Source organism: Lynx canadensis, chromosome D1 (genome assembly GCF_007474595.2).
Source record: "Lynx canadensis isolate LIC74 chromosome D1, mLynCan4.pri.v2, whole genome shotgun sequence".
Classification (NCBI taxonomy): Eukaryota; Metazoa; Chordata; class Mammalia; order Carnivora; family Felidae; genus Lynx; species Lynx canadensis.
Genome location: NC_044312.2, coordinates 20,144,817 through 20,171,860, shown reverse-complemented (window position 1 = coordinate 20,171,860; position 27,044 = coordinate 20,144,817). Strand labels below are relative to the sequence as shown.

At 49.8% G+C, this 27,044-nt stretch overlaps 1 protein-coding gene across 1 annotated transcript in view; it reads left to right on the top strand.

Annotated features, from left to right (window-relative positions):
- Positions 1-417: 417 nt before the first annotated feature.
- The window catches only part of LOC115524835 (CXADR like membrane protein), a 99,044-nt gene continuing 72,417 nt past the window's right edge, over positions 418-27,044 (top strand). Inside the window, 1 exon segment of the mRNA XM_030331534.1 lies at positions 418-488. Coding sequence (XP_030187394.1) covers positions 458-488 — 31 coding nt within the window. The 5' untranslated portion in view covers positions 418-457.

Genomic DNA, 27,044 nt, shown 5'->3' with positions numbered 1-27,044 from the left:
GCCCCCTGCCCTCCCGGCCCCGGCGGCGGGCCCGGCTGCGCGAGGGCGGGCGCGGGGAGGGGGGGGGTGGGGGCGAGGGAGGGGCTGCCGGTGGGAGGCGACCATGTGGTTCCAGCTCACTCTTTTCTCCCCCCCCCTCTCTTTCTTCACTTCTTTTTTCTTTCCTAACAGGGAAAAGTGTTCCGCGGAGCGGTAGCGTCTTCCCGCCTGGCCCTGTCCTCCCCGACCCTGGTCCCCGCTCCCGTCCGGGCGCGAGCTGCCCCTCGGCGCCGGGGGGGTGGCGGGGGGCGCGGGGACCGGGCGCGGGGACGGCTCCCGCGCCGGCACATGGCTGCGGCCGCCCCGCGCGCACCCCGAGGCGCCGCGCCCGGCTCGCCCGAGGTCCGTCGGCTGCGCCCCGCCGGCCCGGAGCCCAGCAGCGGCTGAGCGGGGGAGCGCCCGCGCCCGGGGCGTCGGGATGAGCCTCCTCCTCCTCCTCCTCTGGCTAGGTGAGTGCTCGCGAGCGCGGGCCAGCTCCGCAAGGCCGTCCCCGCGGCCCCCGGGGAGCGCGGGCGCCCGGGTCCCCGCTCGCCGCGCGGGGTTGGGGGGCGGGGGCACACATCTGGCCGCGGCGACCCGCCCGGTCGGCCATCGCCAGCGGCTCGCACATCTGGGCCCGGGAGCGGGCGGGGGGCCGGGGGCGGGGGGCGGGGGGGCGCGTCTCCGGGGGGACTTTGGGCGTGAACCGTCTGATGCGGAGGGTTGGGGGGCGGGGAGGGCTGGTGGTCAGTTTCAGGAGTATCTGGGGAAGCGGGAGGATCGGAGGAGGGAGGAAGGTTTATTCAGGAATTTTTGTGCCAGGTTCCTGAGGGTGGGGGGAGCTTTTTTGTTTCAAACGGGCGCCTCGAGGGCTCAGATTAGAAACAGATGTGTGGAAGGGTGAGAGGAAGGGAGTGGAGGAAGAGACGGGGGAGGGTGGGGGGACGAAAAGGAGGAGAGGGAAAGGGGCAGAGCGCAGGCGGGACCAGGAACGGGAAAGTGAGGACGGAGGGAGAGAAGAGGGACAAGGAGACCGGGCTGGGAGCTGGAGAGAAAAGAGGAGAACCGGGGGATAGGAAGCAGAGGAGGAAGACTGAGGGAGATTGAGCAACAGAGAGTCGGGAAGACAGAGGAAAATGGAGTGGGAAGAGAAGAACAGAGAGGAACAGGTTCTGGGGCAAAGAAGAGCTTTTCCCGGTGTCCATCTGGATGTCACCCAGGCGGGGCTCCTGAAACCTCACAGGCCCTAAGGCGCAGACGCACTTGGGCTGGAAGCAGTCGGGTTTGCAGGACAGGGCAGGACAGTTCCCATCAAGGATGTGTGTGGGCAAGAGCGGACAGGAAGACCAGGAGTGTCTGAGGCGCCAGGGGCAGGCAGGAGCTGAGCTGAAGAAAAGTCGTGGTGTGCACCAGGGAAGGTGGGAGCTCCCTGGGGACAGGACAGAAAAGTTAGCCAGGATTCAGGAAACCGAACCCAGCTGGGTTTGGTAGAGCGCGCACGGCCTGGGACACCGGACCTCCCGACAGAACGAGTCCTGACTTTGAGCTGACTAGCTGGGTGATCTCGAGCAACTTTACTCACTACCCAGGGCTTCGGTTTCCTTGGCTCCACAACAAGCACATTAGATGGTTCCTAAATCCCCATGTAGCTCCGACGGCCCGAAACACCGGGAGGGCGACAGGGCCTGATGTCTAGAAATAGAAAAACCAAACCCAAATCGAAGTGAAGAGGCACAAAATAGCCACCCTGACTCAGATGGCTAGAGCTCTCTGTCTCTCTTTTGTTTTAAAATTTTTTTTAATGTTTTTGTTTATTTTTGAGACAGAGACAGAGCATGAGCAGGGGAGGGGCAGAGAGAGAGGGAGACACAGAATCCAAAGAAGGCTCCAGGCTCTGAGCCGTCAGCACAGAGCCCGACGCGGGGCTCGAACTCATGGACTGAGATCATGACCTGAGCCGAAGTCAGACACTGCACGGACTGAGCCACCCAGGCGCCCCTCTCTTTTGTTTTTAAAAGTACAAACGGAGGAGGCCACGTGCAGGCCTTTGGAGGCCAGCCTCGGGCCAATAATCACCCAGGTTAGAGGAATAAAGAAGGTGGATTAGCCTAAACTATTGCTCAAGTAGGGCAGGTGGGGAACCACTGTGTTGTCCTTGATACTTGGCCGAGTCTTGCAGTGCTGCTTCGGTGCACAGCTGGTGTATCTGGACGGCACCTTGGTCCCCTTTACTGGCCCCTAGCCCGAAGCTATGAATCACCAGATGTTCAGTAGACTCAAACTTCAGAGCTCCCTTATGAAAAGCAGCTGGAGTTCTTTAAGTACTTACCCCGGGTGCTTGATATGCACCACCTTGTTAACTCATTTATCCTTCACACCAATCTTATTGGCTACCCACTGTCATTATCCCCGTTTTAATGGAAATCAAGGTGTAAAGAGGTCAGAGAACTTGCTCGAGGCTGTAAGCTCGTAGTGAACGGGTGATGGGACTTGAATGTAGGTTGTTTGCCTCAAGAGATGGCTTGCTAAACCGCAGTGAGTACAGCCTTCTTTCACGACAGAAGGACTTGAAGGTGTTGTTTGTAGCGAAATCCGGTTTAGTCCTCGTCATGAAGCCTGAGGTGTCAGAGCGAATCTGCCAGTGAGGGGTCTGGGGAAGGGAGAGAAAACTAAGCTAAGCCTGTCTGAACACCTGCTCCATACCAGCACCGTTTGGGCACAGTTTACGGTGGAAAGTGAAAAGTGACTGTCCCACATGGTCCGTTGAAATCAACTGGCTGGCCTCGATGATCGTCATCCTCTTGGTTCATGAGAAAGAGGAACTGATAAGACAAGCATCAAAAAGATGTCACTGATTCACTGTCCCCTCTTTACTGCACGCCTGTTACGTGTGGCCTTTCCTCTGGCAAGAAAATAATCTGTTGGGTTGATACTTTCTTTCTCCTTGAAGCTGCTTCTCATGATTCCCTTGTTGGTTCTGTCTTTATGAAACTGGCACAAATGAAAGGCCAACGTAGAAGGGAAAAGGTAGACTATAGACTTAGCATTCTGCACAACTGGATGTTTGCCATTCACACTCTCCAGCTTTTGTCACACCTATGTTCTTGGTCAGACATACTCAGACTCCTGACATCCCAGTTCAAGAAAGATGAGCCAGTCACAGAGTTGATGAGCTGACGGGTCTGGACAAGGGACAAAGCAACAGACCTGAGGTGATGCTGGTGATCCAGAGACCGGCCACTGAAGGGAAAAACACTGGAAGGGACCCCTCTATGCCAGACATTCCTGCATGGGTCAGAAGCCCCCAGGGAAGCACTCCTGTGGGCTGGAGGAACCTCATTTGCTAAGTGGTTTTGAGCCATGGTATGCCTGGCACTCTAGCAAAGCCAGAAAGAAAACCCTCAGAGTTGCCTGAATCCTAAAATCATCTACCGGTCCCTTAAAGGAACAGTTCCAGGGCTGCTTATGATCACTGCCGGCGTGATTTCTGGCCTCTTTTCTCTAGAGAATGCACAGTACTGAAGGGGAGTTGGGAGGGCTAAGAGTTCATAAGCTGAGCAAGGATGGACCGGTTGACTCTGGACCTGCCGGTGAGTGAAATCAAATGCCACACCCCTCTGATGTGAATGAACACGTAATGCTCTGAGCTTCATGGAGGAGAGAAAAGGGGTATTTCATGGCCTCCCCCAGCCCCAGCCCCTCCTCTGACTGCCTCCCTCCCCTGATGCTCAGGTTCTCTTTATTCCACCTTACATTCTCACTTGGACTCCTGTAATGGCTGCCATATCGGTCTCCTGCCTGAACTCTTCCTTCTCCACCCTACACACTGCTACCAGAGGGACCTCGTGAGGCAGCTGGTATAATGCAAAGAATTTGGACTGAGGAATCTGGAAAGCTCTCTGGGTTCTTGTTCTGACTCTCTTGTCCCTAAAACAGGGGCAAAGAGATCTTTAATTCAGAATTTCTATAATTCTATGATTTTACTCCCTTCATCCATAAACCTTTGGAAATCTCCATTGCTTATAACATCGAGTACCAACACCATTCTCATTCAAAGATTTTACACAATGTCATTCACAAGTCCTCTCCTCCCACCCCAGGCAGCTCTGCAGGGAATCTGGATTATTTCCTGTGCCTTACCCAAGCCCCATGCTTCTTTCTGTTTCTATTCTTTTGGCCTATGAGAATCCCTCCGCCAGAGATGCCCTCTTATTCTCCCCCTACCCCAGCAGATCAAAATCTTGTTCACCCTTCACATCTCACCCCCAACACCGCTTCCTCCGTATGCCCTTCCATGATTTCCCCAACAGGATACACTTTCCTTCTTTTGAATCACAGCCGTCTGTCTGTGAGGCTGCTTGGCATGATAGTGATCCGGAGACTTGTCTTTGCCTCCGCGCAGGCAGGTCAGTGTCTCCTTTATCCATGTACCACTTTCAGTACCTTGCGTAGACTAAAAGCTGTGGACCGTTTGTTAAGATCGTTGGATTTTTGGAACATTTAAGGTCAAGAGAGGTGAAAGATTGGAGGATTGTCACTCTGACTGTGGAATGACACAATTGTGAGGAGCCCAGTTTTAACTCAGCTTGCCTTTGTGCTTTCTTGTCCATTAATGCAAATGGGACTAGTACCACTTGAAAAAAAAATATACACAGAATTGTGGAATTGCAGACCCCACTGAGAATCGGATGAAACCCATGAAACCATTTCTTAGAAAAAGGCATATATACATTGAATTTTGCCTGTAACCTCTAGGGATTCATGGACGTCCTAATGCCCTTCCTCGGGACCGAGTAAATGCTACTCCTTTTCTTATGGTGAAGAAGGAACCAAAGTTCAGAAAGACTCAGCTGAAGTCAAACAGCTAGCTTCATAGAAAGGCCAAGACCGGAATCCTGATTCCATAATCTGTTCTGTCACACATTCTTGAAATAGAAAAGGTCTCTCCTTCCTTTTCAGCTCGTGTAGTTAAGCTCCAAGATCACAACTGCGCTTCAGATGCTTCAGTTAAATGTGCTACATGCTGATTAATTGGCATTGGTTTTTGTGTTGAGAAATTGCCTGAAAAATAGGGCAGATGTCGTAACATTCCAATTTAGCCATCATAAGTGGAAATCCTGGAAACTTCTGCAGTGCCTTGTAGAATGTCTGGTGTGTTCAGAAAAAGAGAATTATACCCATAGTCCCAAAGAGTGTGTGTGTGTGTGTGTGTGTGTGTGTGTGTGTGTGTTTACAAGGAATAGATTGGAAAACCAGTAGCTCTGGCGCCTTCATAATTTTCCCGGGTTATTCTGGGTGAATTCTACCACTTTGAACCTCAGTTTCTTCTTCTGTGATGTGAGATCATTAGACTAAGGTTATCTCTAAGTTTCTGTACATCATTAACAGTCTCTCTCTTTTTTTTTAATTCTGAGAATTTGCTGGCTGGTCTAAATGCGGTTGGGTTTTAGGAACACATGGGTGTTGGCATGCGTTTCTGATTTTTTTCACACACTGTCCACTCATGGCAGTTGGTTGCATATGATTATAAATCCAGAAGGGCATTCTGCCTAATGCGAAGAGAGCAGAGATTTCACCATGGAAGTGCACTGTGGCACTGTTAACGAGGGAGAGAAGATCATTCAAGGTCAGGATGGGTGGTTAGAATCCTATGCCCCAGAAGGTTAGTAACTGAAATACTCACCTAAATGACCTCATCCTAAGCAGAGTTACCTACAAAACAGCCCCCAGCGTGGACACCAGAGTAAACTTCTGCATAGAGGGTCTATTGTGTGAAACTATTTGCAAGCATTAAGCATTAAAAATAAGGTGTAATTCACATATAATAAAGCGATCTATTAAGTATGTGGCTTAACGGGTTCCTTGCACGGTTTTGAACTTGTGGTTAGGTTTCGAGATATGAATTGTATATTATTAGGTTACTTGTAGTACCTGGGAGAGGATTATAAGGGTAAGATTATCATGACGGTAGAATTCATGTCTAACAATCGTACAAGGTTGAGCAATTTACAAAGTTTATTAACATACTTTACCTCATCCCTAAATCACTCTTTGAGGGCAAATGTCATTATTACGCCATTTTACAGGTAAATAAACTGAGGCTTAGAGAATTCGAGTAAGTTTCTCAAGCTTACCCTGTTAGTAAATAGTTGAGCCAGAATAGCAACCCGGCACTTCAGATTCCAAAGACCATTTGCTTTTCATTTACCAGGAGGGACGGAAATATTCTAGAATCAAGACTATATTACCAAGAAGCAGAGGCTTCATTGACAGGATGCCAGAGGATAAACCCTACGGTGGAAAATACAGTGAGGACATTTGTCACTTACCCCCTTCCCCTATTCCATTCAAATGGTTAATCTGGCTTGTGTGGGTTGGGTTAATATGACTATTGTTTATGATTTAGGATTCCTGTGTACGTCTCACATGGATTACTAGCTCTTCTGATTAAGCAGAAGACTCTTGTAGTCAGTTATCCAAGGTTATTCAAATTAATATCGAGGTAGTTAGTATTCAAGAGACCTTGCCCTGCTTCGGGGTCAGATTCGTGAACTATCGTCTTGAGCACACAGTCCTGTGGCTATGGGTGGCGAAGGTGTATGATTGGGTATGACTTGCCCTATATGTGGCTTTTCTAGTTAAATCCCTGTTTTCAGCAGTTTTGACTTCTTTGCCTCCCCTTCCAAAAAAGAATGCAGACTCTACCAAAAAACAAACAAACAAAAAAATCTGGTTATCTGAACTTCCTAAGTATCTGGATTCCAGAAAAACAAAAGCTTATTTCCTTTGGCACCGTATAGATCAAAATGGGAAGGAATGCTGAAATCAAACAACCTTTATTTTGTCAGTGACCGTCCGTTGGATCCCTGTGTGTCCAGCATCAGCCAGAGTCTGGGAGTGATAAGACTGAAAGCTGCTTTGTTTCAGTAGAAGGCAGGGGAGAAAGCGGTCTCCCTTGCGCCCACGGGGAAGCGGGGAAGAGAAAATGGGTAACCATCTTCAGAATGGCTCCCCAGTCAGTGGGGGGATTTTGGAGGTTTTTCTGAAGTGACACAGCGAGGGAGGTAGAAGGGAGGCGCCTCGTGGATTCAGGTCCCGTAGTAGGCTCTCAGACCCCGGGATATGAGAAAGCCACGGTTTCTACCGCCTAAGAACTCAGGCCAGTGGGGGAGAAATAGGCATAAACGAGGAATTACCGATATATGAAAGCGCTCTCGTCGAGGAAAGTACCAAGATTTCTAGGAGTCCCAAGGAGGAAAGGAACTTTATTATGAACTGTCTTGTGGAAATAGGGTATTTCTTCTCGTGTAGGTCTTCAGGGACTGGGCCAGCTGTCCTTCTATCCTTCACAGCACTAACACATCCTGAGGTTGGTGCTAAATAAACAGCTCGGGGGTGGGTGGGGGCTGTGATGGATCCCCCCCATCATCATCAGAAAGGATATTTAAGTGGTGTGTGTCCTTGGCATTCGGCCAGGTGCTTCCTGGAGGGATTGAACCTCCCGATGTCCTTGCCTATTGAAGATTATGGTCTCATCCTTCATCACAGCCTGCCAGCTCCCTAGCTACCTCTATTGCCTCATCCTTCGGGGGATGTTAGAAAAAAAAAAAAAAAGGAAAGAAAAAGAGAAAGAAATACATCGATGAATTTGGATCTCGTGATTAAGAGCAGAGGTCTGTTCACCCACGGCTGTAATTGGTATTTGTCCACATGGAAAGCACATAGGATCAAGCCAAGAAGGACTTTTTGTTCCAAGAGAAATCCATTGTATTGAGCAGAGACTCGGCTCCCGTCATAGTCTTACTTTTCTGGTTGGAGGGCGGGGCAATCAGATCTCAGAGGGGGGGAAATTGCCTTGTGACTTCATTGTTTAAATTTAGGCTGGGCTTTGTCGGGATCGTTCAGACTGGGAGCAGTAAGCCTCTAACCCAGCCTCTGTCACTTCTCATTACTTCCAGTGACAGTTCCAATTATTTCCAATCACTCTTCAAGGGAAGAGCAGGGGAAGCATGGAAGGACCAGCAGTGCAGCGACTTCAGTAAGAGCCAGGGCCCCGGGCTCCTCAGACCCCAGCTTTGAAGCCCTGCTCGGCCACCTCCCCATCACGTGACCCTCACCTCTGCCCTTACTTTTCTCCCCGGCCACCGCACCTAGTGACGATGTCACAGGTTTGTAGCGACAGTTACCCGAGGTCGTGCATATAAAGAATCTCAGCGCCCTGCTTGGGACAAAGGAATCCAATGGCCGTGGCGATGACCATGACTGTCCTTGCTGGGGGAGGGTCGGCCCATGGGGATTTGGCCGATGTGGGTATATTCTGCTTGAAGTCAGCTGACACCGGGCCGACAGGGCCAGCCTGTGGAGCTCCGGCCACTGCTGCTCCTCCCCCATGCAGACAAGTCCCCAGATGTCCTCTGGGGAATGTCTCCCTGCTCCGGGACCCCAACAGGTGCACAGACCCCATCTGTGCCCCCCGCTAACTGCGTGCAGCCGCCCTGGGAGAGTAATGTTTGCGTCACGTAGCCCTGGGCAAGAGGTGCCCTTCCTTACCCCACCTGGCACCCTATGTGCAGGTTGCTGAGACAGTAGCTCAGCGTGAAGCCCCTCTTTCCCCAGGCTCTGTCCTCGCCGCTACGTGCTCCCGAATGCCTGTGCCAACGTGGGCTGCCCCCACCGGGCAGACACTGGGTGCCTCATTTCTGCATTCACCGTCAGGTAGTGTTTTATTGAGCATCAGCTACGTACTAGGCATTGTGCTAGGGACTTCCATACGAGTGGTTTCTTGGATCCTCCTAACAAGCTGTGAGGCAGATATTATCCCCATTGTATTATTCTTATTTTTTAGTGTTTATTTTTAGTTTGAGAGAGAGAGTATGTGAGCAAGGGAGGGGCAGAAAGAGAGAGAGAAAGAGAAAAAGAGAGAATCCCAAGGAGGCTCCACACCGCCTGTACAGAGCCCGACACAGGGCTCGGACTCATGAGCCATGAGATCATGACCTGAGCTGAAATCAAGAGACAGACTCTTAACCGACGGAGCCACCCAGGCGCCCCCAGTATCCCATTTTATAGGTCAGCAAAGTGAGACAAGGGGTCAGGTGTTCTGTCGTACGGACTGGAGCTGGGTTTGCCTCCTGCTTCAGCAATGATCCAGGGAAGACGGGAATAAAGAGACGGGAGGCCGCTCAGGGACCAAGGTGTGCCTGGCCTTTGAGGATGTGGCCTCCGAAGGAAGTGTCAGCCCTTCGTTCACCCACTTTCCAGGCTGTCTTTTGTCCTGACCAGAATTAGACTGCAGCACGCCCAGCACCCACATTCAAGATGTGTTGAGTTATATTTCCTTTTTAAATTTGGGAGGACGGGAAAACCTCAAGGTGAGAAGGAAAATGTCTGTTTTTTCCACTGACCTGAACAACAGAGAGTGTGACAGCCCTCTCCACTGAACGGGGCTAAGCAGAGCGTCCCAGATTTCTGCAGACCTAGAATTCCCACTCCGAATGCATCCTTGGGCCAGGCAGGTAGGGTCTGGGTGTCCAGCCGAGGCCTGCTCTCCATCTGCTTCCCTCTGGTGGAGTTTCATCCCCCCAGGCTGCTTCGGCCAACGGCCAAGCGCAACAGGCTCCCGCCTTACCCTCTCTCCCCTCAAAGGAGAAGAGGCAGAAACGGGGCCACCTCTCCACAGCCACCCTCTCCGCTCCACTGCCTCTCCCTCCCTGTTCCCGGAGTCCTGCCGCTTCCCCAGCCCTGAGGAATCCAGTCCCTCACACGCCTGCCACGTTAACCTGACCTTCTCCTCGCTCTTTCGTTCTCTCATTGGGCCCAGTATGCCCTGCTGTCACAGAAACACACAGAGAGAGATGAGATACACAGGGAGAGACAGAAACAGACACATGCACAGAGGCAGAGACACACAGAGAGAGAGAGAGAGAGAGAGAGAGAGAGAGAAAACAGAGTGGGGAGCCTGGGTGGCTTAGTCGGTTAAACCTCCAGCTCTTGATTTCGGCTCAGGTCATGATCTCACTGTTCGTGGGCTCGAGCCCCGCGTCGGGCTCTGTGCTGACAGTTCAGAGCCTGGCGCCTGCTTCGGATTCTGTTTCCCTCTCCCTCTGCCCCTCCCCCACTGGTACTCTGTCTCTCTTAAAATAAACATTTAAAAATAAATAAATAAATAACAAACTTATGAATGAAAAAGTTGATGAATATAAAGTATAAGCTTACAGAAATAAAAAGCTGATCTCTTCCTAGAGCATCTTTTTTTTTTTAAGTTTATTTATTTTGAGAGAGAGGGGTCCGGGAGAGGGTGAGCAGGGGAGGGGCAGAGACAGAGGGAGAGAGAATCCCAAGCTGGCTCGATGCTGTCAGCAGCAGAGCCCGAGGCGGGGCTGGAACTCACGAACTGCGAAATCATGCCCCGAGCCAAAAATCAGGAGTCAGATGCTTCATCGACTGAGCCACCCAGGTGTCCCTTCCTAAAGTATCTTTTTTTTTTTTTTTTTTTTTTTTTAAATTTTTTTTTCAACGTTTATTCATTTTTGGGACAGAGAGAGACAGAGCATGAACGGGGGAGGGGCAGAGAGAGAGGGACACAGAATCGGAAACAGGCTCCAGGCTCCGAGCCATCAGCCCAGAGCCTGACGCGGGGCTCGAACTCCCGGACCGCGAGATCGTGACCTGGCTGAAGTCGGACGCTTAACCGACTGCGCCACCCAGGCGCCCCATTCCTAAAGTATCTTTAATGAGGATTCCTCATCATCAGAAAGACCCCGAGGAGGAAATGGTGATCTTAGGCACAAAACAGAAGATGGTGGAAAGATTTCCAGATAGAGCAGCCGGTCCAGCATGCCTGGAAACCCTACCCCCCAGCAGGCCAACCACCGTTGGTCGCTCCTGGAACAGGACTACACGCTCTCTTTGTAAGGGGATGGTCAGGGCTGTGCGGTGAGCAGGTGCATAGGTAGGAAGTGGCCAGACACCCTGAAAACCCTCTGCTTTCCGCCCGGTGGTGGGGAGCCTATAGTCGTCAGCCCTTTTACACGTTGGGGACTTATTTTCCATGTTCCATGTGCTGTAATAATTTGGGAAACCTGAGGCTTTCCCTTCCGGCGTAATCTGAACTTGTAGCCTCATTAGTGGAGAAGGCCAGCCCAGCCATGCTGACCGACTCATTCCCTGGCCCTCTGGGGGTGAATGGCTCGTCCTTGGGCACACGGAGTTAAAAGTCCTCTTTCTCTTCCTTTCTCCTCTGCCTTGGCGGATTTACCCTGCACCTCACTAACTAGCGCAGTGTCACCGAGGCAGGGCGAGCAGAAGAAACGCTCATCGGCCGACGAACACCGAAAACAGGGGTGGGGTTTTAGCGATATTTTTACATTTTATTTTATTTTATTTCCAGGCTGAGTGCTTTTCTGCATACATTAGCTCTTCATGACAGCATGGTGTGGCAGCTTCCATTTTATAGAAGAGGGATCAGAGAGGTTAAGGGATGTCCCCATTAGTAGCAGAGCCAGAACGAGAAGCCAGTTCTCCTGGCCCCCGGATCATTGCTTGTGCCACTTCTCCACACGAGCTGGAGCCCCCTTAGGGGTGGCAGCAGCAGCATCCCACGGGCCTGAGCTGGCCTCTTCCCTGCCCCCACCCTGTCGTCTGTTGTCCCGGCAACTCGCTGAGTGTGCGCTGAATGAGAGATCCTTGCCCGGTATGGCTGCTCTCCTCTCTGGGGAGGTTTGAGATCTCGTATGTGCGGTGACGGACCACGCTGATTTGCCCAGGATCACGGGGTTTCTCAGGATGTGGACACACAGGATTTTCAGCGCTGAAACCACAACCGTCCCGGGAAAACCATTCTGCTGGTCAACCATCTGGCTACTCAAAGTGTGGTCCTCACATCAGCAGCAGCGGTATCACAGGGAGCTGGTTAGACAGGCAGAATCTCAGGCCCCACTGAACCAGACACTGCAAGGTCTGTGCGGGATCCCCACTGAACATAAGAAACATCTGAGAAATGGGGCGCCTGGGTGGCCCCGTCGGTTGAGCGTCCGACTTCGGCTCAGGTGATGATCTCGCGGCTCTTGAGTTCGAGCCCCGCGTCGGGCTCATGTGCTGACAGCTCGGAGCCTGGAGCCTGCTTCGGATTCTGTGTCTTCCTCTCTTTCTGCCCCTCCCCTGCTCGTGCTCTGTCTCTCTCTGTCTCAAAAATAAATAAACGTTGAAAGAAAGAAAGAAAGAAAGAAAGAAAGAAAGAAAGAAAGAAAAGAAAAGAAAAGAAAAGAAAAGAAAAGAAAAGAAAAGAAAAGAAAAAAGAAAAGAAACAAGAAAAGAAACATCTGAGAAGCTACATAGAGCAGGATCTAAGACACCTTTGACAGGAGTTGGGGAAATGGCAGATTCGGACCTGAATTGTCTGACCTGGGAAAAGCTTGGCCGTGACCTCAGCTGATGTGCGTTAGACACACAAGGCTTATAGGCTGAGGAAGAAAGAAGTCAGGGGTCCCATGTGTGACCCAACTGGGGTGCGTGCAAAGTGGGAGAGTGTCTTGATGCTGTCTCGGCATGACATGATCCAGGGTTCAGCTTCTCCGTCTGTGAAACGATGATGTTCTTATTAAGGCTCTGAAGTTCCTTGGACTCACCCTCCCTTTGACTCCGGAGAGGCTGGCACTGTCCGTAGTGAGCAGCCAATTACCCAGACTTCATGCAATGGTGGCAGCGGGCTAAGCTCCCCCCCGGGGCCGGGGACTCAAACACCTGAAATGAAAGCACAGGGGCGCACTTAACATACAACAGAGCTACGCGTGGCGAAGAGCAGACCCACCCTCGGTGGTCAGTTATTGAAGGAATAATGAGGCTGTAAAAGCGGTATTCCGAACCCATGCGGTTTTTTTTTTTTTCTCCCGTTTGGTGCCTGGCTCCTTGTCACAAGAGCTGAACCCAGCTTTGCAAACAAGAAGTGATTGAACCTGTACTCCGGGAGAGGACGCGGTTGCCAGCTCCTGCTAGGTCCCAACAGCTTCTCTAGACCTTGGCTCTTCTCAAAGCAAACCGGGGTCAAAGCCTTGGTCCCAGGCCTTTCCGTGACGGTGCTGGCCCGTTATCTTCTGCTCGTCTCCGGGCCCTGCAGCCTGACCGTCAAGACGTTAAAATCGCAGGCACCGGGCAAGGTAGGAAGAGACATTCGTATTTCTGGGCTGGCAGCGCGGCCTCGGACTAAAAGAAGCATAACCCACATTTGTCAACTTTCTCTCTCTTCCAAGTCACACGGCCAGTAGGGACTCTGAAATAAGGGCCGCCCCAGGGACGGGGTGACAGGCAGGTGGGGAGATGAATGTGTTCATCCGTTCAGTGAGAGCGGTTTTGGGCAAAGCTGATTTCTGTCGTGATACTCGTCCCACCCTGACACCAAGAAATCAAACCGTCACCTCTGTGGTAATAAAGGGAGATGCCTGTGACCCAGGTCGGTCGGTTTTGTAGCAGTTTCTTCTCGGCTCGTCGTTTTCCCTGGGATCTCGAAGGGCTTGGGTGTGGGTGGATTTTAAAAGAGGATAACCGATTTCCATCGTGAAGCAACCCTCTGTGCTTGGTTCCGAGGGTAGAGAAGGACCCGTTCGTGACCCAAGACCCCACGCATCAAAGTCTGGTGGGGGGACCAGACCGGCCGAGGAGAAGGAAATGGTGAAAGATGTTGGACAGACTGTCATAAAATGCCCAAGTGTTTGGTACGGACAGGAAGTGGCTAGGAGTTTTGGGAAAGGGTAGTCATCGAGGTGCGAGCGCTTCCTTCAGCCAACGGTGGAGCAGGAATGTGAGGTGAATACAGAATGACTTGAAGGCATTTCATCTGGGGCCAGGGAGGGGCAGGAAGCCAGAGAGGCAGAGCCCGGAGCAGAGGAAGAGAGGGGGAAAGGGCACGAGATGTGGGGCCAGAGACCATGTGAAATAGTTGTTCCATCTGACTCTAGAAATAACACTCATTCAGTTTACAGGCCCCTTTGGGGGCCTTCCTCAGGTGGTGTTGAGAAGTGACCTTGAGCACCTCACTCTTTGGGCCTGGGTCTTCACCGTGCAAGAGGGGAGATTTTAACGGGGAATTTCTAGATCCTTCTGGCTCTGCAGATGGAGGGCTCTGCGGTATTCCTTTGTGGGAGGCCAGAGCCCCAAGCCACTCCTGGGGTTCTCACCTGCCCCTCAGCTCCGCACCCCCAGGCTCCCTGCTGCTGCTCGGGCTGGGCCCCCACTGCTTTCCCTTGTGCTGGAATGGGAATGGACCCCACATCACTCTGATCCTGCCCAGGCTTCTGTCCCCAAGAGGCCAAAGTCCCTCCAGGCTCAAGGTCTTTGCATTGTTTTTCCCTCCCCCAGGAATACTCTTTGCCCCTGATTTTTGCAAAGCTGGCTCCTTGCCTTCCAGGTTTCAGTGCAACTATTGCCTCAGTGAGACCTTTTCCTGAGCTCCACCCACCCTCCCTGGTCTAACCAGAGTTCTACCTGCTCACTCTCACCTTACCCTGTTCTATTTTCTCCCTGATATTTATCACAGTCGGAAATACTCGTTTTCCCTCCATTCATGCACTTTTCTATTGTTCCTTGCTATGAGAGTCTGGACTTTGCCTGCATCATTGACTTCTGTGTCCTCAGTGCTAAGAACAGTGCCTGACACAGAGCTAGAGGCTCAGGAAAGGTGTGACGAATAAACACGTGTGCTCTTTCCTGTGTGACATGCATAGCGACAGAGAAAGTTTATAGATGACAAAAGTCATTTATGGGCCCAATTATATGCAAAGATCGTCATCCCCATGATTTCATTCCATCTCCACGGCCACTCTACTGAGTAGCCACCACCAGGATCCCATTTTACGGAGGCGAACGTGGAACACTACAGAGGTTGAGCCCTTGCTGAAGACTGAAAAGCTGGTAAGGCATGAAGTTAGGATTTGGACCCAGGCAGTTTGACCACAGAGCTGATGCCATAAATTCAAGTACTACTCAAGTCCTCTAAAGCCAGTGTTTCTCAGAGTTTGGGGTGCTTTTGAATCACCTGGGGATCTTGTTAAAATGCAGCTCTGATTTGGTAGATCTGGGGCGGGGGATGGGGCTCAGATTCTGCTTCCACATTCCCAGCCAGTGCTGCTGGTCTGTGGAAAATAACGCTCAGCAAGGAGAGGAGAGATGGAGGGAGAGAAACTGAGGCTCACAAGGTTAGGTGGCTTTCTTTAGATCATGTGGATAGTTAGTAGCAGAGCAGGGACTCCAGCCCGGTGTCCCTACTTCTAGCTCCAGGCCCTTCCAATGGCTCACAACCTCAGGGATTTGGAAGCATGCCCGCATTTTTAAAGACTGTTTGATGGGGCGCCTGGGTGGCTCAGTCGGTTAAGCGGCCGACTTCGGCTCAGGTCATGATCTCGCGGTCTGTGAGTTCAAGCCCCGCATCGGGCTCTGTGCTGACTGCTCAGAGCCTGGAGCCTGTTTCAAATTCTGTGTCTCCCTGTCTCTCTGACCCTCCCCCGTTCATGCTCTGTCTCTCTGTCTCAAAAATAAATAAACATTAAAAAAATTTTTTTAATAAATAAAAAAAAAAAATAAAGACTGTTTGCAGGAATATAGCCACCTGAATTAGAGATTGCAAAGATGATCCTGTGTCCTCCATTGGAGCAAACAACAGGAAGTCAGTACTTACAAATGCTTCCACTCTGAGACGGCTCTTACTACCAGGAAGGACATTCTACTCTGAGCTGGAGTCACCCTTCCTGGGAACTGCCCCCAACCGAGGCTACAAAGATTAATTGCCACAGTTGCCTTGCAAGTAAAGGACCCTCCATTAAAAAAAAAAAAAAAATGCTTATTTATTTATTTTGAGAGGGGCGGGAGGGGCAGAGAGAGAGGGAGAGAGAGGATCCCAAGCAGGCTCTGCACTGTCAGCACAGAGCCTGACACGAAGCTCGGACTCACGAACCATGAGGTCATGACCCGAGCCAAAAGCAACAGCCGGACGCTTACCCTACTGAGCCACCCGGGGTCCCAAGGATCCTCCACTTTATGATGGGTGCTGTGCTAGATATTTTCATGTGTGTGTCACCTCAGGCCAATAACCATACCTTGAAGTATGTAGTCTCAATCCCCATTTTACAAATACAGAAACTGAGGCTCGGAGGGAGGAGGTTAAGCAACTCGTCCCAAGATACACAGCCAATAGGCTGCACGGACAATGTCCTTTCTACCACAGTATCTCCACATATCTTCTTTCTGCCCCCAAAGCCCTGTGAATAAGTGAGGGAAGTTGCTTTCATGTATGTCTCCCATCCTGCTCTTCTCTTTTGGAACCAAACCCTCCAGTTTCCTTGAACGGTTTCCCCTAGTTTTCATAATAGTCGGGCTCACCATCATTGACTGAAGCCATGAGATGTGCCAGGCACACAATATGTAGACTGAATTAATCTCCGTAGGAGCCCTAAGAGGTCTCCATGTTATAGATGGACGGAATGCTGAAACCCAGAGAAGTGACTTGTTCAGTGTCACTCAGTTAGTAAGTGACGGCAAGCCAGGATTTGAGCGTGGGTCTCCTGGACTGTGAACATGAGGGAGAACGCTGGATGGAATGAGGACAGTGGGGATCCGAGTGGGAAGTGACGCACATCTGGCTGCCCTCCCATTGTAACTTTCTGTATTGTGTTGGCACGCATGGCCTCCCCTACAGACAGACTTCGCACAAAACGGGAGCCTGATCTATGCAGGGGGGTGGGGTCTTGAGTTATTGAAGGCATTGGTCTGGGGAGGTTATTTGACATCAATTCTAAGTACTTTAAAAAAAACAGCATCAATGATGGCGATATAACCGAAATACAACATACCATGCATATTTAAAATGTATGGTTTGTTATGTTTTGGCGTGGATGTATGTCCATGAAACTATTACCATAACCAAGATATTTATTTATTTATTTATTTATTTATTTATTTATTTATTTATTTATTTATTTAATTTTGTGTATATGACCATTAAACTGCCACCATAATCAATACATATATGTATATATGTATATGACCATTAAACTGCAACCATAATATATATATATATATATATATATCACACATATTGTTTTGAAAGACAATCCCAAGCAAGCTCCACTCTGTCAGCACAGAGCCCGATGTGGGCTAAATGCCAGGAACCGTGAGATCATGACCTGGGCCGAAATCAAGAGTCAGATGCTCAACCGACTAAGCCACCCAAGTGCCCCCATAATCAAGATATTTTAAATATATGTCACAAATCCACAAGGATAACAGCCCTAGTAATGAATTTTTGAGATTCTGATCTTCACTGTGAGGGTGGGCAGGAGAAGGACCCAGGGAAGATGAAAACCCATCTCCAGTCCCTAGAAAGCCTTGGGGAAGGTGTTGACCCAGATGATCCCGATGGTGGGGTAGGACCCTTTAGCCTCTTAGATTTCCATGCTACCTTATAGTTTTCTGATTTATTTTGATCTACACTCGCATGTGCAGCCCAGTTTGGCTTCTCCAGATTCCCATGTACTTTCCACTTGGGTTCAAGAATAAGTTAACCATCAAGTTCTTGGGGTTGAAGGATTTAGTAAAATGGAATCCAGCGGGGCTGGTCTTCCAGATAAGGCCTCAAATTTCAGGGTTCTCAATTCAGCAAGAATGAGATGACCCACTGGAATCTCCAAGAGGACACCCAGAAGACAGGAGCCACAGGGTCAGTGTCCATCTCCCATCTTCCCAGCCTATGTCCTTGTCTCCTGAACCCCCACCCCCAATACATACTGCATCAAAGGGAGCAAAATACCCTAAGTAGTGAGGATTCCCAGTGAAGGGCTCTGAACGCAAAGGGCTTACTCTAGAATGACTGAAATGGCCTGAATACCATCTTTACCCTAAGAGCGTTCTCATTCTCCCCAGTCGAGGTCATCTCTGTCTGCTCTAAACTGCCATCAACTTTCCATTATGTCAGCAAGCACCTTCTACCTTCTGAAACATAATTGTCCACACGCACATCTTCTTTCACTGTAAGCTCTCTGAAGGCATGATCCTGGTTTGATCGTTTTCGCATCCCCTGTGGTGTCTGACCCATGGTACACAACCATACTTGTTGAACAAATGAATGAATGATGCACCTGTCCTAAACCTCCAGGAACAGCGGTACTGCTCTGCAGTGGGCTTGTCTAGGACTCAGAGCTGAACGAACGTTACCTTGGCGCCTCTCACACCAGATGTCACACGTGAAGTATTACACCCAAAATGAGGATTCTCACTCGTGTGATATAAATAGAGCCAAGGAGATACATGCTCTGTCTTCTTCACATACACTGTTAATTCTAAGCAAAGGTGAGGCTTGGCCTGACAGGCTTGGCTCACAGAAGGAAATTGACTGCTGTCACTGGTGAGGCTATCTCTTGAGGGAGACACAGCTCCTGCCTCCAGTGGTTCCAGCAGGTGCTAGTGACCCAGGAGAAGAGGTAGTAGAAGGGTAGAGAACGGTTCTCAGCCAGGGGGTGTGGGGCTCAGCAACTGGGGTCCCATTTGCTCAATCTCAACCTTGGAAGGAAGTCTATAGAGCAGTAGAGCTCATGGATCACCGCTCTAATTCCTTGTCCAGAGATATCCATTCCTTGTGGGCCAACGTGGAATGGCCCGAGCAGTTAAGTTTCCGTTAGGTCACTCGAAAAGGAATTCATTTACGGGTTAGACAAAATTTGATCTGAAGTATAGGCATGCCTAAATCAGTGTTTCTCGGACTTTTAGGTTTCAGGGACCAAATACATGTGGGGCCCACTTTTCAAATATTGCTGACTACAGATATTAAACGAAAAGACAAACTACCGGCATGCTGTTAAAATTATTCCTAAAAGGAAATGGAATTTCAACAACAATAATAGCAAAAAGGCAAAAAGACAACCACACAAGAACAGCCCTCTGTCTACAACGACTAACACGGACTGAGTGCTAACTCTACGCTGGGCGCCGATTTAGGAGTTTTACTCCTATTTCGTTTTACGCCATTCATATTCCATCATGTATATTTTTTCTTCTCTAGGAAGCTATGAAAATGTCTTCATGTTCCAGAGGTGCCAGTTTATACCCCAGACTTAGAAAATCAATGAGGGGCGCCTGGCTGGCTCCGTTGGAGAAATGTGTAACTCTTGATCTTGGGGTCGAGGGTTCGAGCCCCACGTTGGGTGTAGAGATTACTTAAATAAATAAATACGTAAACTTTTTTTTTTTTAAAGGAAAGGAAAGGGGAAAAAAAAAAATCACCAGATGAGAAAACTTCTTTGAGGTAACTCACAGCCCTAGGAATCAAACTTTCTATGACCCTGAAAGTTTGCACCTGATCTGGAGGCCAGGATATGATCCTTCAGACCAGCTTCTTATGCAGGATCCAGGTGACCAACATCTTCCTCCGAAGTGTCTTTGCTAGAGGGACACCCCGAGTTCCGATTCCACTTGCACCTGAGACTCACGAGTTTGGAGTCTTCATTGACAAATGCAACGGCCCAAGTGAATCACAATCCAGCCAAAGCTAACGTACTTCCAACTACATTTGCGGGTCTCGAACAATGAAGGAAATGCTACCACTTTTGTAAGATAGAGCCTCCCCCACTCCCTTTTCCTGCCTGAACTTTCAAAAACGTAATATCCCATTATCATGTTTCACAACGAACACAAACCAGATGGCTTTGGCCAGAGGAAAGAATGCTGGATTGAGTCACAGGGTATGAATTAAATAACCCTAAACAGCCATTAAAAAAAAAAAACACAACCGAAGTGTTTCTTAATTTCGAGATTAAAGGAAATCCATGGGGCCTGAAATAGAAAGAGAAGATAAAGCATGTTAGGAGGCTGCCTCTAGACAGAAGGGCCTTCTTCAGAAAATGAACAGGCCAGCGGGGTCATCCACTGCAAAGCCTCCCCAGAGACCAAACACGTCTTCAAAAGAAGGAAGCAAGTGGGAGACTCTGTTATTTATTTTTCCAAAGCTTAATAAATCAGCTCAAGGAGACCCAATGTCAGGCTTAGCTGAGAAATATTACATTTCGGGAGACAGAGCCTTAGTATCCAGGTGGGAGAGGAGCCAGAATTCAGGATGATTTAAGTCCAGATGACCCTTGCTTGTGTTGTCCCTTCCTCTGGACCATCTTGTTTCCCTGAATAAGAAAGAAGGCCATAGTCAGAACTTCCTATTACCCATGGAAAAAAAAAAATGTTCAAATTCTCTCCTGTTCCCAAAGAACTGGATTTGGAGGGCGATATGAGGAAGCATATCGTAGTAAGAAACGCATTTAAGTAAGTGTGAGAAGGTAAGTCCTGGCCTCTCCATCAGGTAGAAAGCTTAAGGTTCGCAGAAGTTTAGACGTAGGGAGCTGGAATTTTAAGATCGATAGGGAGGTAGGGAGCCCCAGAGAGCTCCATTTTTCTATCAGCTATGTCACTTGTCACTGAGGCTCCGTTTCCTTATCTGCCAAATGGGGACACGACTCCCATTTCACAAAGGAGGAAGGCAAGGCGCTTAGAGATGGAGGAACTTGGCCAAAGTCCCCACCCTCTACATATCTTGTTGCAAAGCCTGTGCTCTTTTCCCTAACCACACCAACTCTCGAGATGAGATCATATACATTAAAATGTCTGTCGGGAGCCAGGCGCTGTGCAGTCATTCCCTTGTGGTTATTAGGCACAGACTTCCATCTGGCATGCACAAAGAGACGTGTCAGCTCACATCTGCATGCGTCCATGAATATATTCATCCAAGACTGCTTTGCAAACATGAGCAAGTTTGTGGTCTGACTAGCATAAAAATACTTTAGCAGTAACAGGACAGAACCAGGGAATCTCCCAGAAATCAGGCTCTGCAGTGGCTTCAGCCACATGAAAAGCAGTCCTATGCTCTGACTAATGCCAGCGCTGATCTTTCGAGCATTAGTGACACGTGGCTCACTTTGGGATAATCCTGGACCTGTTGTCCCATCCCAGAAATGAGTTTCTTTCTTTCTTTCTTTCTTTCTTTCTTTCTTTCTTTCTTTCTTTCTTTCTTTCTTTCTTTCTTTCTTTCTTAATTTTTATTTTAGAGAAAGAGAGAGAGAGTGCATACGAGTAGGGGAGAGGGGCAGAGGGAGAGAGAGAGAGAGAGAGAGAGAGAGAGAGAGAGAGAATCTTAAGCAGGTTTCATGCTCAGTGCAGAGCCCAATGTGGGTCTCGATCCCAAGACCCTGGGATCATGACCTGAGCTGAAATCAAGAGCTGGACACCCAACCAGCTGAGCCATCCAGGTGCCTCAGAAATGAGTTCTTTCTAAGAGATCAAGGCAAACCATATCTGCTGTTACTGGCCATTATTCTAGGGAATCTGGGAAAGAGGGTGTTAGCTTTGAGGCAATGATAAAGAGGAGAGAGAGGCTCCTGGTCTGGACCCAAGGGTATTCAGGGGTGACATGTTCTGCACCCTGAAAGGGTGTCATCAGAACGGTGAAGAGGAAGAGTATGATGCTTTCAGAAGGTCCCTCCAGGAAGGCTCATCTACGATTAGTGGGGTACAGTTAGCACAAACTATTTTATTTATTTTTAACCAAAAATTGAAATTTATTTATTTTTGTCATTTTATTTATTTATTTATTTATTTATTTATTTATTTATTTTAATATCATTTATTGTCAAGTTGGCTAACATATGGTGTGTACAGTGAGCTCTTGGTTTGTGGGGTAGATTCCCGTGATTCATCGCATACGTACAACACCCAGTGCTCATCCCAATAAGCGCCCTCTTCAATGCCCATCACCCCTTTTCCCCTCTCCCCCAACCCCCCCAACCACCCTCAGTTTGTTCTCTGTATTTAAGAGTCTCTTGTGGTTTGCCTCCCTCCCTCTCTCTTTGTAACTATTTGTTTCCTCTTCCCTTCCCCCATGGTCTTCTGTTAAGTTTCTCAAGATCCACATATGAGTGAAAACATATGATATCTGTCCTTCTCTGAGTGACTTATTTCACTCAGCATAATGCCTTCCAGTTCCATCCACGTTGCTGCAAATGGCATGATTTCATTCTTTCTCATTGCCAAGTAGTATTCCGTTGTATATACAAACCACATCTTTATCCATTCATCACTTGCTGGGCATTTAGGCTCCTTTCAAAATTTGGCTGTTGTTGAAAGTGCCGCTATAAACATTGGGGTACATGTAGCACAAACTACTTTAAGGAATAGTTTAGAAGTCTGCTTCAGGAATTTTAAGATTTTATTTTTAAGTAATCTCTCCACCCAACGTGAGGCTCGAACTCACAACCCCGAGATCAAGAGTTGCACGCTCAGCCAACTGAGGCAGCCAGGCGCCTCTGCCTCGGGAATTTTAAAAATACTCATAGTCTTGGCCATTGTTGGGAACCTGTGCTGAAGAGATAAACAGAATGTACCAAGTTTATGTCCAAAAATGTTTACTGCAGTGAAAACACCAGCACAAACTAAGTGTCCCCAGATAGGATCATGGCTAAGTAAATTATGTTCGTGGATCTGTACGATCGAATAGAATGCTGTTAGCGAGACATAACAAAGAATTTTCATGACTTGGGTAACGCTTATGATATCATGTTGACTGATGAAAACACAACAGAACTGGGCATACGGTACAGTCGCTACTTTGCGCTCATGTAAAGGCACCGAAAAAAGGCTGTAAGGAAGTTTTATTGGTGATAGTTATTTTCCTCATTATTTTGTCCTTATTGGCCAAGTTTTGTATAATAAGTAGGTATAACTTTTATTTTTAAATGTTTCTTCAATAATGGCTTAAATATCTAAGGGCCACCCCTCCTTAAATGGCTTTCTCTTTTGCTGGAAAAAGACCGGAGGCTCCCAGGGGCCCTTCCTCCTCTCCCGCTCCCTCTCCAGCCCAGCCTGTACTGTCTCCAGGGTTCCCTTCTATGACTCAAAGCTGACGAGGGTTAATACCCCTTGGCTTAGCACAGGCTTCAGCTGCCTGTTGCCTCTAAACTAGAAGACAGGGTTCAAGCTCCTTCGTGTGATTTGCTGTTCCGCATGGGGCAGACCCTTTTGATCTTCCAGTCTTCATGCACGGTCTTCCCTCTGCTTACAACACCCTTTCCCCTCCTGGGGCACCTGGGTGGCTCAGTCGGGTGAGAGTCCGACTCTTGATTTCCACTCAGGTTGTAATCCCAGGGTCGTGGGATCGAGCCCCAAGTAGAGCTCCATGGTAAGCATGGAGCCTGTTTGAGATTCTCTCTCTCTCTCTCTCTCTCTCTCTCTCTCTGTCTCTCTCTCTCTGTCTCTTTCCCTCTGCCCCACTCCCCCACGCACGCTCACTCTCTCTCTAGCACTCTCTCTAAACAAACAAACAAACAAACAAACAAACAAACAAACACAGTTTCCCTTCCTTTTTTACCTGGGAAAGTCTTACTTGACCTTTATAGCCAAGATCAGAGGTGAGCCCCTTTGCGAAATCTTACCCCTGAGTTCCAAGCAGAACTGGTTGCTGTTGGCTCTGCTCCCAGAGACTTTGCCCATAGCGCCATTTGCGCAAAACAATTTGTTGTAATAAATGCATCCTTATGTCTCTTGCTCCCTCCCCGCTGCCTCTCTCCCCACATAGGACCATACGACTGGGAGAATGGAGTCTGAGACTCATTTGTCTGTAGGTGCCCAGGGATGAGTAGGTAAAAAACAAAACCAAATCTGGTGGTTGAGCTGGGACAGATGAAGCAGCAGGGAGTTCCCAGGCCAGGTAGGTAGTCTCTGTAAGATGGCTGTGGCCTGACCTCCCTGGAAGCAGCAAGAAAAAGCAGGCTTCATTGCAGCCAGATTTAAGTTAGCCAAAAGGAGGAACTTCCACAGGTTGCTGTCACTGGACTAGACGAATGATGGGGGTGGGGTGGGGTGATGCCTTCAGAATGGGGTGAGAATCTCCCTAAGAGGAGTTGGGCACTGCCCTTCTGGGAGCCCGGAAGGTAGACAAGGTGACCTCAGCCGGACCTGGGTTTCAGTGTATCGTCCAAGGCAACGCAGTTGGAAACTCTGCTTTCTCCCAGGGCCCACTATGATTCAGCTCTAGGCCTGGGCAGTTTTCCATGTTCAGCTGCACTTCCAAACCCAGAATCTGCAATTTGAACCTAACGCCCCGCAGACAAAGGAGACTGTTGCTAGTAAGGCGTTTGCTCCCGAAGCCCAGTAGGGCTTTGGCTCCACAGCCCTCATTAGCATCTGCAGTCACATAAATATATATGAGGACTGTGGATTCCCCTGGGAGTCCCGGAGGCCCTCACAGCCAAGGCAGCATCTCTCCCTCTTTGCGCCTCCTCCTGGACCCTCTGAGCCCAGCTGCCTCTGGGAAGCCCAGCTCCGTGAGGCTATTCCCCAGCAGGGGCCCGACAGCTCATTTTCAGGGGGGCAACAATAGACGCTTGGTCGTTTGGGCTTTGGGGGAACCAGCCCTGTTCTGCCCCTCCTCCCCCCTGTTGGGCCAGGGTCTCTAAAGACCAGATATTTCCCCACTGCCCTCTCCTATGCCCCGATCCTGGAGACATGAGGGCAGAGTGAACCCACTGCATGGTACCCACATACCCTGCATGAACCCGCACGGCGGAGCCCTGTGCGGAGCCCAGATTGGATGCTGCAAAACTCAGGACGGAGGGAGGTGAGGAGACTCAGGGCTTTTTGTTCCTAAAGTCCTCCTGATCTAATGGGTCGACAAAATAGAGAAGGAAACAAAAATTAGAAACCTGAGACACAGCACCAACCTCAGAGAAATATACATGAGAACATAATCAATAGCATGTGAACCTTGTAAATTCCGCAGAGGGGGTGGGGACAGAAAGCTGTGCTGTTGGATACAGTGCTGAAGTCTCAGAGGGCTTTTGGAGGAGGTGAATTTCGACTGGGGAAGGGCGGAGTTGGGAAGGGTACTGACTGGCTGCCCATCCCCCTCACGGGGGGCACTGCAGCACAGTCGAAGTGGTGGGGAGTAAAGCAGCCCCAAGGGTCCTCAGACTCCCAGTAACTAGCCCGCTACCACAGTTGTTTCCAAGACTGGAAGGAAAGGACTTTCAGAGAAAAGCCACAAAACGAAGCCAGTTGAATCCCGATGTATGGGGGGGAGAGTCTGGTGTGGGTGGCTGTCCTCCGGTGCTTCTGGCCGAAGCTGGAGTACCCTGGCCCTGACTTCGGGGTGCGATGCCACAGCACTGCCCTGGCCAGATACATGACCCCGCCCTCTGCAGCTCCTCTGTGATGGAAAGCCATGGATCCCTCAGTGGACTAGGGGAGGGCAGTGGATAAAGTGGAAAGAGGAAATGACCGCGGTAGATTTCCAAATGTAGATTTCCAGCTCGGGTTGTTTGGAAAAGGTTTCTCCGGTCCCACTTCCTTTGGCCACCTTGGTGGCCTGGTGGCCTCAGTCAGCTCAAGAACAGGCATTCTGCTCTCCGAAGCGTCCTTCACCCCAGGTAGCCTGTCTTCCCTCCTAGGGCCTGATAAGAGAGCCCAAGCTCTTCATTTCTTCTCGGGGAACTCCATCGTCTGTCCTCATCTGTGACAGCTTTCTCTTAGGGAAGGAGGCAGATTTCTCAGCCAGGGAGGAGCTCCCCCTTTCCCCGAGACTGGCGATCCCAAGTCACGGCACGTCATACTGGAAGGATCCTCGGAGGTCACTGATTTCAACTCCTACTACAAGCCCAGAATGAGGATGTAGGAGGGGAATGGGGAGGGAATAATCAGAGCTGGGACCATAATCCGTGGTCATCTCCTTGCCACCACGGTATAGGGGGCACAGAATGATCTCTGCAACCAAACCAGCCTGGCTCCGCACTCCATCTTTCTGACTTGCTGGCCATGGAGGCTTGAATAAGTCTTTGAACTTCTCTGAGTGTCTGCATCCTGAGCTGCCAAAAAACAAAGGAGAAAGAAAGGTGATCTTTTTGTAGGATGGTCTACAAGATGGTTGCTGGTAATGGCTGTCACTTACTGAGTACTTACTACGTGCCAAGGGCCAGGCGAGCACTCTGTGTGCCTAATGCCAGGCCTGGCATACAGTCACGTTTGCTGTAATTATTAGTACGTGCAGTCCCCGGCAATTGACCCTGCTCACGGTCATGCCTCACCTCTGGCAGCAGACTTCTCAAATGATAAAACTCCTCCGCCCCCCACTTTCTAGAATCCGGGAAGACCCCCAAAGCAGGAAAGCAATTCATGTTCAGTCTGAGCGGTGACTTGCTGACCTGCTCTCCAGCACTGAGGAACGGTCACCAGCCTTCTCGTCCAAACGCAGCCTGCTGTCTCTTGTTTAAACAAGGCCAAGGAGGCAGGCAGGCAGCCTGTGGTTGGGGAGGAAGAAACAAGGGCTGTTTGGGATTCCATGCAGACTCTGGGCTATTGAAGCTGTCAGGCTGATACACAAGCTCTGTCGGGCTTATAGCTCTTGGCATTCTGGCCGCTTCCCCCTGATGACCATTTATAGTCAATCCTTCTCAAGAGGGTGTAGCCCTGGGGTTGGGCAAAAGTGATGAAGTTGGAGGAAAGGCACCTGGCACAGGGGAGGCAGGCCGTAACTACTAGAAACTTCCCTACCTCCGAACGCCACTGATTTCCCAGAATTTGGGCTCGGCGGCTCCCCCTTCAGGCTCGCGGGGTAAGAACAAGCCAGTGCCAGAGGGAGGTTGGAAGGTGGAACGAATGGAAAGATCAGGGCCACCAATCAAAAGAGGTTTTAGTGGACTTTTAATGTTAGACAAGCCCATATGGCCTTGTGGTGGGGGATTCCGTTCCTATGCCCCTGAATTTTTCTTTTGTTCGTTCCCTTGAGATTACCTCAAGACCCTTTTCTGCACATTGGAAGTAGCAGACCTTTCACAGAGCTTGGAAAAGGGAAAGGTGGCTTACAGCACCCACAGTCCAGTCTGGTTGTTGACCTGTGGCAAGTTCTGCCCTTGGCATCGTCGGGACTTCCGTGGTCTCTGCTAGGGGAGAGCGCACTAGATTCCACGTGTTCTAGGTAGACCTCGTGCTCTTTAGGTGCCCAGGAGGATGAAAGG